The sequence below is a fragment of the Cryptomeria japonica genome, chromosome 8 (genome assembly GCF_030272615.1).
Source record: "Cryptomeria japonica chromosome 8, Sugi_1.0, whole genome shotgun sequence".
In the NCBI taxonomy this organism is placed as follows: domain Eukaryota; kingdom Viridiplantae; phylum Streptophyta; class Pinopsida; order Cupressales; family Cupressaceae; genus Cryptomeria; species Cryptomeria japonica.
Window position 1 is genome coordinate 716,262,372 of NC_081412.1, and position 11,912 is coordinate 716,274,283.

An 11,912-nucleotide genomic window follows, 5' to 3' on the forward strand; every position below is an offset into this window, starting at 1 on the left:
TCAAACTCTCTTTTAACTTATTTGAAAGTAAAACTCTCACTTACAATACCAAGTCTCTACCTAGATGCACCATCAACATTCAACTTTACAAATCAACATGAAAGCAATTTTAATACTTATTGCCTTATTTCTTACTAACATCTTTAAGCATCCTATTTGATGTATTTGAAAAGGGTAGAGTATAAGAGTGTAACATTTTTATATAGGTAATGTTTTTAATTTACATGATTTTATGGATTCTAATAAGACAATGCAAAATTTTTAATGAGCTTTATTTTTCAAGAATTTCTTAAATGGTTCATTATGGTTAAGGGAGTTAGCTTTTTACTTGATATAAAAAAGTCAAACAAATTTATGCAAATTTTTTTCGATAAATACTATTTTTCAAAAATTGATTTAATGACTTGTAATCCTTGAAAGGTGGATTTTTCATTTGATTTTTAAGACTCCTTTAGAAATTACAAAAAAAAAAAGTTAAAAAACACAAATTTGGGAGAACCATTTTAATAACATACAACACCTAAGAGGGGTTAGCTTCTCATTCAAAGTAAATAGTTCTAAAAAAAAATCCATGCAATTTTTATGTTAATAAACATAAATTTTTAAGAATTGACAAAATAACCTACAACTTTTGAGAGGGTTGAATTTTGCACCCAACCTTTCAAGGTTAACCTTAATTAATAAGATAACTTACAACCATAAAAATGTCAATATTTATCATATATTATGATAGGGACTTGAACCTACAATCGTACTTGTAACAATAATTTATCACAAAACTTACAAATCTACTATTATAATCACTCCAAAACTCAAACTTGTAACCCTATCATTATCATCGTTTTATGTTTTTACCAAGTAAATTGTAGCTCTTAAAGATTTTGGCATATACAATTACTCATAATATAAAAATAGATTTCTATTATAATAAGACATAATAAGATATAAAGATTTTAATATTCATAACACTAACTAAAATTCAAAGGTAACTGATTTCTTCATTAACTTTCCATGTTATTAACTTTTAACTATTTATTTTGATGAAAAAATCTCATATTTTTTCAATACTTTTCTTTATTAACAAATTAAAAATAATACTAAAACATAACTATGTACCTCTAAAAACATACCTACATCTCAAGTTTCCCTCTCATTGAAGTTATATCCCTTTCTTGTCCGACACATAAAGCGAGACAAAAAGTGTCACCCTGAATGAAAACTACTACTACTAATCTAATTAAAATTTAAACCACGCAAATATACGAACATATTTTTACATAACACGATTAAAGCTATGTTTTGTTGAATTATTCTCCTTTTATTATTATTAATTTCTTTTACGCTGGCATAAAGTTGTCCGTATACTTACGCTGGCGGTATAAAAAATATGAAAAATATATTTAATATAACGCTACTTTTAATCCGGCTTCAAAATCAAGGATCTCTATAAGAATATTTAAGCCTTCATTTAAAGCAGGTAGAGACACCGGTAATAGCCAGTTTTAGCTGATCCAATACGCAAATTATTACTGGCTCAACCGGTTTAGCTATGAGTTTTTCGGCGTATACGGGTCCATAAACTGTGTTTTTTGAATATAGAGATTCAAACCCTCATTTCTTCACAGCAAAGTTTACTTCGCGTGGACCAGCATAGCGCAGATTAGAGGGTTCTCTGCGTTTGTAAAGATATTTCAAAGATTTATGACCGGTGAGTTTTTCTCTCCCGCAGAAAGTCGTGGTTTCTAGAGAAATTCAGTTGATTTTCATTGTTTATGCCAACTTTTTACAATTTGTTGCTTGTGCTGAGTATCCTGGAATTATTTTGGCTGGATTTTGACTTCACGCACAGTTAATTTGCTGTGGGTTGCTAATTTGTTTTTGGATTTGCAATTTCTAGAAAAATTTACTTGATTTTGCAGCTTTTATTTTTCATAAATGACGTGCGTATTGAGTACTCCTTGGAATGGTTTTGGATGAATTCGACTTCACGCAGCAGTTATTTTGCTGCGGATTGGTAAATTGTTATTGGATTCGTGGTTTTAATGAAGTTTTAGTTGATTTTGGAGTCTTTTGTTGAAATTGGATGTCTGAATTGATTAATTCTTGAGAGGATTCGGATCTAATATGAAGCTTATGTACTGTAATTCATGGGAAATTTAGTAGAGTTTCCCTTTTTTATGTAGCGTATTCTTGAATGATGCTTGTATTGAGTAATTCTCGCGAAAATTTCGATCCAATTTGCACTCGCTTACAGTTAATTTTCTGCGGATTGGTAAATTATTTCTGATCCGAGGATTCGACGGAAATTTAATTGATTTTGCAGGCTTATTTTTAATTTGACATGTGTATTAACTATTGAGTAGTTCTTGGAAATATTTTTTCTGTAATTTGCTGAGGATTGGCTATTTGTTTTTGAATTTGCTGTTTCTAGGGATTATTTTGCACCCTTTTCAAAATTTGTCTGAGTAATTGATAAGAGTTGGGTCGAGTATGACCTATATACTGTAATTGTTGTCAAGTTCAGCGATTTCCATTTTCTATGTAGCATGTTACTTTCAACGTGTATATCGAGTAATTCTTGGATGATTTTGGCTGTACATTTTGCCTCATGTACAGTTAATTTTCCATGGATTGGTAAATTGTGTCCAAATGTGCGGTACATATTCGTTGATTATGTACTCTCTTTTTTAATAATTGAACTTTTGCATTGAGTAATTATTGGAGTATTTTTTTTAGTATTACCTCATTTAAATTTGTGGTTTGCACAGAGAGTTAGATGATTTTCATTTTTTTGGCATTTTCTGTTGGACAATTGAGTAAATTAAAAATTTTGCCAAAAGTTAAAGTTCAATTTTATCTTTCGCATGACTAATTTGCTGTGGATTAGCAAAATTGCTTTTGAATTTATGGTTTCTGGCAAGACATTTATTTTCATTATTCTCACAGCCTTTGAAAAATTATGCATATTGAATAATTTTTTATAAGATTCTGGTTCTATTTTGGCATGCTTTACAAATCAACTTTTTCAAATTGACTGTGCATGTTGAGAAACTTTTTGTAAGAATTTGGTACAAAATGACCCCTTATGCTCAATTTGATGCAAATTGATAATCTTGTCATTTTATTATTATTTGTCATGCATATTATAAATTAGTTTTTGGAAGGTTTTGGTTCAATTTAATCTGAGATTTTGCTTGCATTTTGAATTAATTTTGTTTAATTTGATCTCATTTATGGAAATTTTTTGCACAGATTGTAAATTAATTGTTCAATCAGTGATTTCTCAATATGCATTAATTTATAAGGAATTACGGCATTTTTGTAATTTGGTATACATGTCTGTTGAATTTATGTGGATTCTGGCTCATGTTAATTGAATTTTTCATTTGCAGGTAGCGATCATTGTATTAGTGGATTTTATGGCCTTTCATTTTTTGTTTTCTGTACAAATGAGTAATATTTCCAGAGATGTTGGTTCATTTTGACATCATACTTTTTGATTTTAGTGTGGATTGGTGATTATGGTATAAAATTGTGCAGCTTGAAGGATTTGGTCTTCAATTTTTTTTTGATGAAGTAAACAAATCTTACAATTACATCAAGAGACTCGTTTAACATATTTACAAAAATAATTGTATCTTTTCCCTGCTTTTTACTATGCATGTGCACATTTTTTAATGCATGCGAGCTTTTCCACCCATTTTGGTATGCTTGCCTGATTTTCTTTTGCATACAAGAATTTTTTTACTATTCCATGAACCTTCCACAAATCCTTTTTCTTTGCATGCAAGCTATTCAAACTTTTCTGTGTTATAATCTACACTTTTCCTAATTACATAACTTCTGCTCACCTTTCTCCCAAAAACTTGTATGCAAGCTTTGATTGAATATATTTGTGTTGTCATAGCAAAGATTTTTTTTGTTTGGCCCATCCTTTAGTGAATTTCACAAAATCCTTCTGCTGTCTAATTAATCTCATTTTTTGTCCTCAGATTTTTAGACTGTTTGTTGCATGTGATATTTTGAGGGAGAAGGTGTATCGAGATTTGTTTGCTCTAGAAGCTGAAAACATGGCTTATGAAGGCAAAACGTCTGATGGAAGCAAGAGTCGTGGTCAGGAATGGGAAGTTGTGTCACTTACTGCATCAACTTATGCTGCGTGCCCTGGGCCGAAAAAGCCTCAAGAATCTGGACCCCAAGATGAAGATGAGAATGAAAGTGATGCAAAATTGATAGAAAATGAAGGCCCTGATTCTTTGGTTCAGTCCCAGCCATTCATTTTTCCGCCTAGTCATCATGAAGGCCTTCCAATTGAGAAAGAAATTGGAGAAGTTACTGAAAGAAAGGATGCAAAAGTTGAGAATACTTTAGAAAATATTCAGAGTTTGGAAGATGTCAAGGCAGATGATCTTGCTGGCAAAATTGACAGTCGAGGGGCGGATTTAAAGCATGGGGAAGAAGTTGTTCAAAATCATGAAGATTTTGAGTTCTCTTACAATATTAAGCCGGGGAGCTCATTTGAAACCCTCCATCAGAGCACAGAGCATCTCAGGGTCACTGAATTGTTTGGAGAAAATGAGACACGGGTTTCTCAGATTCATGGTAAGGATGTTGAAACTCTCAAAAGTCTGGACTGGATTGAACCTCGCCGACGTTCTGCTGTCGATGATGATGAAACTATCATCCGTACTACAAAATTGAAATATTTTGAGAGTGAGGTTGGAGGGATGAGTAGCGCAAGTACTTGTGATGAAAGTAAAGATCTCGCCAATCTGCAGAAAGAAGTTCAAGAACATAATTTCAGTCTTGCCAAAGCATTTTCAGATAATGTGCAACAGGATACTGAAACTTCCTTAAATTCTCCAAAAGGTTCTGAAGGTAAGAAAAACAGTGGAAAGGATCATTCTTATGAAGCTTGGTTGAAACGTCAAGCGACCTATTTGCGAGGTCAGGTTCGGCAATCAAATACACTTTGGCCAATTGCTATTGCAGTTGCTTTGACGGGTATTGTCATTTTGGGACAGCGGTGGCAGCATGAGAGGTGGCAGAATCAACAGCTGAGGTTAGAGCTTGGTGAAAAGGAAGAGGTAGGAGTCTAATGTGATACTGTTTTGACATAAAAATATCATTTGTTTTCAGATTTCTGGATTCTACGAGTCTACTGCATGAAAAGTTTTAGTTATGAATTTTTGAGTGAGCACCATAATCCCGAGTAGGATTAGGATCAATTATAACTTATAAGTATTAAATATATTTCTTCATGTCTGAAGCTAAAAATAAGTAACAATATATGGAATAGTCAGAATGTCCTGGCTGTACTAATAATGTGGTGACTCGGTGATAACTTATGTTGATAAATTGTACTTATTATTTTTTAATAGTCATTCAATTTTTAATGATTTTTTTGGGTTGTAATTTTGTTCTAAATGAATAAGATAGGCTAGTTTGATTTGTAAGGCATGTACGTGAAATAGTTCTCTTACTATAGTCTGCTTTGATTGCTGTCTGCTGATTGTTAGTTTTAGAGAGGAAAATCTTCATCACTATTGACAGATAGCATGCACCTGTATAAGCAAGCGCATGTTCTCTTCATATGTGGTGTTACCTTGTGTATATATATTTTAAAAAAATGTTCTCCTGTTGTAGGCTGATTGGCAAGGTGTCGTTTACTCCCAAGTTTAGTTATGAGTTTGAAATCTAAGGACATTTAATTTTTAAACAATATAGACTCAATGGGTCTCATATGGCAAGTTTGTATGCTGGCTAGGCCTTGGCTTAAAAAATGAGCTTTACCTTTATCATTTATTTTGTTTTCTCTATTTTGCCGTATTTTCATCTATTGACTGAATGAAGCTGTGGAAGATGATTGCAAAATGCTATCTGGTTCAGCCGTACAATTTTGTAATGATACAACTCTATCCTTGATTTCTTACCCTGTTTAAGTTGTTCTCTTCTATGCTTAAGTATTTGTGTGAATTAGCTTAAGCCTTAAATCATGGAAACTATGGTGTTGCCAGGGGTTATTTATATGATATTCAAGGTTCAAAACAATGGCAAATTGAAAACATAAATATATCTGAGGTGTAATGATACACAATTTGAATTTCTTATTATAAATCTAAAATCTTAATTCTTTGATATTCTATTTGAGCTTTTTTCCCTTTAGATCTAATTACTAGGGTCTTCAGGTAATATAAACACAACTATTTGTGTGATAAATGTTACGACTTGCTTCTTTTATATCACAACTTCATTCTGTAAGTCTTTATCAAGTCACAAGCGAACCCCATTCCATCAAGAATTTTGCAATATAATTATTTTCAAGTTTTCCAGTAGATATATAGCATCTTTAGGTTAATACAAATTTCCTCTTTTGCATGGCATAATGATAGTCATCATCATGTCATCCAGTTTCTTGTTAAGACCTGGTATTTGCAGTGCCCCTGAAGTAGTGATCCTGGCAGTAAGTCTGAGGTATAAGTGACTACATAATGCATTCCATGATCTAAAAGGTCTGTCCAATTGAGGACTTCGATTTATAGTTTGCAATTTTTTTTCTCTTTTTCGCAAAAGGTTATTATTTGCATTTGGTAATTGATTTGGGATGTACATCGTTTTGAATTTTGATACATGGTTGTTGCTTAATTTAATTTTGCATAGCATTCAAATGATCTTTTAATATTTATAATGATCTTCGACTTCTTTTTGATGATCCTCACTCTATACTGTAAACATTTTGATGAAATTAGTTAGTAGTTCAACACATTCTTTAGACAGTTGATATTTTGAATTTTTAACTAGAAGCAAAGATTTTATGGATGATAGAAACTTATCTTCTGGTTCAAGTTTCTCCTTCAGTGCAATCATCAAGCTTTGCAACATGGGATATGCTTGCCATTACAGCAACCTTCTACATCCATTCAACACCCTTTCCATATGTTGAGTATCAAAATGGGGCAAGCAAATGATTAAAGATACTGGTACACTGAAATTAGCAAACCAGCTTCACAATACTAAATTAACCATATTATTGATACCTGTGTGATGGGTTGGGGTTTGGGATAGACTAGCCTAGTCTATGCTCTTGGATCCTTTCCTTGGATCACCAGGTGTTCTAACCACACCCTAGGGTCTCTAGGACTTCCTCTGCTTGTGGAATCCCCTGACCTTGCCCAATCCACCCACCAACAAGTTGAAAAGTTACTCCTAAGGTCTCACCTGCTCATGAGACTCAAGAAACCCTTACTTAGGCCAATAAGGGTTAGGCTTGTTCCACACCTTCCTAGGTCTTAGCAAGGATAGGTCAGGTCTAAAACATGTTTTTTCCACCCATTCATGTGCCCCCAAGAGGTTTCAAGCTTTCAACCCCTTACCAATTTCACTATTTTGTGTTTTGCCTACAAAATAGGGCTACAAGGATTGTGATCAATTAGGCCTCCTACCCGGTCCTTTAGGGCTTCCTCTTGCAAACGATGCACTTGCTTGTGAAACTTCCTAAAAGACCTGCTATTCATCTGGCAAGGACTCAAGGATTTTCCATGTTTTAGGATTCCAAGTGTCTGTACACTGCCTTAGGTGGATTTTAAGGTTTTTAAGGGTTTTTAGGAGGGTTTTTAGGCCTGCCAGGGTCACAGTGTGGGTTTGGTGCTCTTGCCACCTTGTCTGGATTGGTGGAAGCTCCTCCTTCACACCAATGGTGCTTCACTCACCCCTCTTCAACTCCTCCAAAGGGTGCCTCCTCCTCTGACCTTCCTTGCTCTCCAAGACCTCTGCAACTTAACCCTTCCTAGCCGGGCACTGTCCAGTCTCACCTAGGAATGGGTCTTCAAATGGCTTCCTTGCATTTTCAAGGGCCCTGCTTGCATTGAACTATAGTACAAGGTCTGCACTCTCATTCCCCATGGTTTCATGGTGGTTCCACAATGGGGAATGGAGTTATGCAGCCATTTACACAAACCAGTCCAAACTGGACAGTAAGGAGCAAATTCACAAAATAATTACAAACACACCTCCCTTACAAATCAAAACCTAATCTAAATGCTCAAAATGAGAGTAAGTACACCATACAAGACACTCCACACAGTTTTGCACGCAAATCAATCCATTAATGATCTTTCTTTACTCCTTTTGTGTCGACTGGTAACAAAATTGCAGTCATAGTCAAGTCACCTTGCTTGGCCGTACAATAGCTGACATCCAACCCATTAACTTAGGGTTTGCAATTACTTATATCACCTTTGCCTCGGTCTGTGTGCCCATATTAGGGTTGTCCACACTACATTAAAGATTTTGACCTCATGGTGGAAATGTTGCTTGACAACTTTTAAAAGTTGTCATGCAACTTTTGCAACTTTTGAGCAACTTTCCCAATGTTGCTTTTCTTGACTCCTAGACCCACATTGGGCTAACCTAAGGACACCACCATGCTATGAGGGACCCCTAAACACCTCAAAGACACACATACCCTCTATTTTCAAGAAAATCTCAATCTTGACTTATGACCCTAAGACCTCCACTAGGACCCTAACAGGACCAATGAGCACATGGCTCTTATTGTATGTACAATGGCTTCATAAAGAAGCAAGAAGACAATCAAAAACAAATGGTGGGAGCCCTTTGAAGGGTGCTCCTGCACCACTGTGAGATCCAAGAAGGCAACTCTTTTTGATAGACAAAATGCCAAATATGGGGTACAGCCTGAGGTTGAGTCTCTTAAAGATGTAAGTCTGTGAAGAAAGAAAGTGGGCCTGTATATGTTCTCCAGATGAAGGGATAGGCAGTATGCTCGATCCAAAAAATGCACTATGGAACTGTTCATTTGAAATGAATCATAAGCTAAAGCATGATAATTACACCCCTATCAATACATACTTAATCCAGATACCCTGAATTGGGAGCCCAAATCTCTGAGCCATAAAGAGGTGGATTTGATGAAAAACATTCAACAGGTGCATTTTTGGAAGGATGTCCTGGAAATGCATACAAGGGCACTGGCAATCTAAAACGGAGAGTGACGCTATTTGTTGTTGAATTGTTTAATATCATGATTTATCCTTATCTTCTAACACTATTGCATTGCTTTTGTAGGAACACATCTTTTAAGTAACTAATTCATAAGGGATCTATTGATATGCATGTGGTTTTATGATTTTATCAGTTTGGGCAAAGGTCACTCACTATAGTCTATTTTCATTTTTGTATTTGTTGTTGATCCATCTTCAGTTTGGTAGTACTGTTTTCTTTTATAATGCCAAAGTCAATAGATATCCCGGTATACCTTTTGGATAGAAATACCCTTGACCATTGTGTGAAGCATTTATTGCTTGCATGCCCCCATGAATAAGGAATTTTCATCATAGTGGTATGACCGTACATGTATGCACATTTGTATTGGAAATAACCTAAATGGAGATGGTCTGTCCCTGTAATGGGTACACTGAAATGGGGACAAGGTGGTCCCTTTGCCATTCTGGATGTACCTGCCTTTACTCTGTGGGAGGGAAGTTATTCCCTAACGCACTCCTTGAAAACATTGAAAAAGGCCAGAATTGGTGGATATTGTACAAATAGTTATCATGTTAATAGAAGAAATAGAAACAGCAGATACGTAATGACACCCTTTAAACCATTCCAAGTAAATCCTATCTTCTTTCTGATTTCATTAGGTCTGCCAGGATGAGCTATTATTTTTCTGAACATAGCATAAATGATGCAACTTGTATATATGGATGTGAAAATGGGAAAGTAACATACATATACAACACACACACATACACATACATCGTTATAATCATTAATTTACTTATGTTTTTGGTTCATAATGGAATAGGGAATTCATAATTTGGATACTGCAGCTAGTGTGTTCGCTGAATTTATTTTTAAAATTTTTTCTCTAATTTTTCAGTTCTGACACTATTACACACATGTATTACATCCTCGGTACTTTCATGCTAACATTACTTTGATCTATAAAAGTTTCCATTTGAATATATTTTCCTTGAGATTTTGAATGGTTTGATTTTAATTACCAATGCCATCTGTTAAGACTTCCTTCAGTTCTTCAATGATTTCTAGCGTTGCTTATATTTTAGGAGCTTTCATAAAGGTAGAATACATTCTTTACACAAAGGAAAAAAATACTTCTTAAACAGATATATGTGAAAGTAAAATTGCAAAGTTGGCTTTGCAATATGCTTCAACTTCCATTGCTCAGAGTTATAACAGCTCTCATAAAAGTAGAATGCATTCTTTACACAGGAAAATAAATAAATGCTGCTTAATCAGATATTTATGAAAGTAGAATTGCTATATTGGTTTTGGTCTCCTCTAACTTCCATTGCATAGAGAAAGATCTTCAGATTGGCTTGCCGGATTGCATGATGTGGTGTATCATCTTATATGAACATATTTTGAAGTTATGATGAATTGCACTATGAAGCTTGTATACAATTTGTCTTTCTGCTGCTTTTTCAAAACTTGCCATCAGAGTTAACTTGTTCGACAAATTGATAGAATTTGCAGGAGCAAAGGTTCCCTTAAAGCAGCCTTAAGGATTGAATTGAATTCATTTCCCATATTCATCCTTTGAGTATTGGAGGCCATAAAATTCTTTCATTATGAATTGATTTCTGGTGAGATTGATTGTATCAATGTATTGGTCTTTTCCTCAATTTGAAGCCAAATTTATTTTGTGAATTTGACAATCCTTGTGATTGAAATATAATAAATACTCGAGAAGAAATTTTCATTTTATTCACAATCTGCATCAAATTCATCTGGAATATTATTTTATTTTATTTAATTGGTTGACTGACATGGTAATTCCAGAAAGATTAGGATAAAGAGAGTAGGAAAGGAAACGAACAAGGAAATTAATGTTCATGAATGACTAAATTGGGTCAATAGGGATTGAAAGATAGGACAGTAGTGGGTCTGGAGAGATATATGATCTGGTAATATTCTGAGTGTGTAAAAGACAGGACAAGCCTATTCATATTGTCTTGAATGTACATGTCATGAGTTTATATTGTGGCGCCAAACTATTTTCTGAGAATCGGTATTTGTCTTGAGGTTGTGGAGGAAGCTATTCTTATGCAGTGCGGGGTGGTACATGTGTAAAAGGCCTGATATGTTCTTAGTTATATCAATTTTATAAGCATATAAGTCAGAAAATAACATTGATTCCTTTTTTGACTTCCTGGCAGAAAGTAAGCCAGATGGTGCATCAAGTGGCTCGGTTGAAGGAAGCAATTACTGGTCGCCGGAAAATACCTATAATCAGAAGTTTTTCTGGATAAGTAGATACTGTGATCTCCAAGATAATGACGAAAAAGTTAGCTTTTGCATGGGATGCAATGGTGGCATGGATGCCTATGATACACAGAGGCTTGTAATGCTGGAAGATGGCTGTGTATATAGTCTAATCAGACTGTTTGCGAGTAATTTAATGAGCTATAAGAACATTTATTAATGGTTCTACTATAGTTTAGTTTGTTTATACAGATGTTTTGTACATGATCTAATTAGAACCATATCGCTAAGATGTCTTTTTGTTTTAACATTTAACTACTGTTATGGTATTGTTAGGTCGGTATATATGTGGATTGTGGAATCCGTTTTCATTCTTTTTTGAGCACCAACATAATTTCATGCATGCAATATGGGCAGCATCATACATGTGGATTGTGGAATCCGTTTTCATTTCTTATTGAGCACCAATATAAGACTTGAACCATTTCTTTCATGCATGCAATATGGGCAGCATCATCTATGAGATTGACAATGAAATAGTCTACCATCATGCATATGGAGGTTATATATAGAGAAATGTGTGTTGACACTTTTTTTCTAAGTTTCAACCATTTAACTGTTTAAGCTGATGCCTCACTTTGGAGTAACAACTGCCAATTAAA

The 11,912-nt window shown here is 34.4% G+C and overlaps 1 protein-coding gene across 3 annotated transcripts; it reads left to right on the forward strand.

Annotated features, from left to right (window-relative positions):
• The first annotated feature begins 1,491 nt into the window (after nt 1-1,491).
• Nucleotides 1,492-11,624, forward strand: LOC131071257 (ATG8-interacting protein 1). 3 transcript variants are annotated; one of them, XM_058007018.2, is made up of 4 exons: nt 1,492-1,708; nt 1,920-2,014; nt 3,993-5,087; nt 11,205-11,624. In XM_058007018.2, the coding sequence occupies exons 2-4, from the start codon at nt 1,964-1,966 to the stop codon at nt 11,295-11,297; spliced, it is 1,239 nt and encodes a 412-aa protein (XP_057863001.1). In that variant the 5' UTR covers nt 1,492-1,708; nt 1,920-1,963; the 3' UTR covers nt 11,298-11,624. The 3 variants fall into 3 exon arrangements, with proteins under 3 accessions (XP_057863001.1, XP_057863002.1, XP_059066795.1); XM_058007019.2 differs by lacking the exon at nt 1,920-2,014 and adding an exon at nt 3,393-3,453 and having other exon boundaries at nt 1,494-1,708; XM_059210812.1 differs by lacking the exon at nt 1,920-2,014 and having other exon boundaries at nt 1,495-1,708.
• The last annotated feature ends 288 nt before the right edge of the window (nt 11,625-11,912 follow it).

Coding starts and splice junctions, on each gene's coding strand:
- LOC131071257 (XM_058007018.2), top strand. CDS start 1,964: ATGGTTTTGGATGAATTCGACTTCACGCAGCAGTTATTTTGCTGCGGA. Junction 2,015..3,992: donor AGTTATTTTGCTGCGGATTG/GTAAATTGTTAT, acceptor TTTTGTCCTCAG/ATTTTTAGACTGTTTGTTGC. Junction 5,088..11,204: donor AGCTTGGTGAAAAGGAAGAG/GTAGGAGTCTAA, acceptor ACTTCCTGGCAG/AAAGTAAGCCAGATGGTGCA.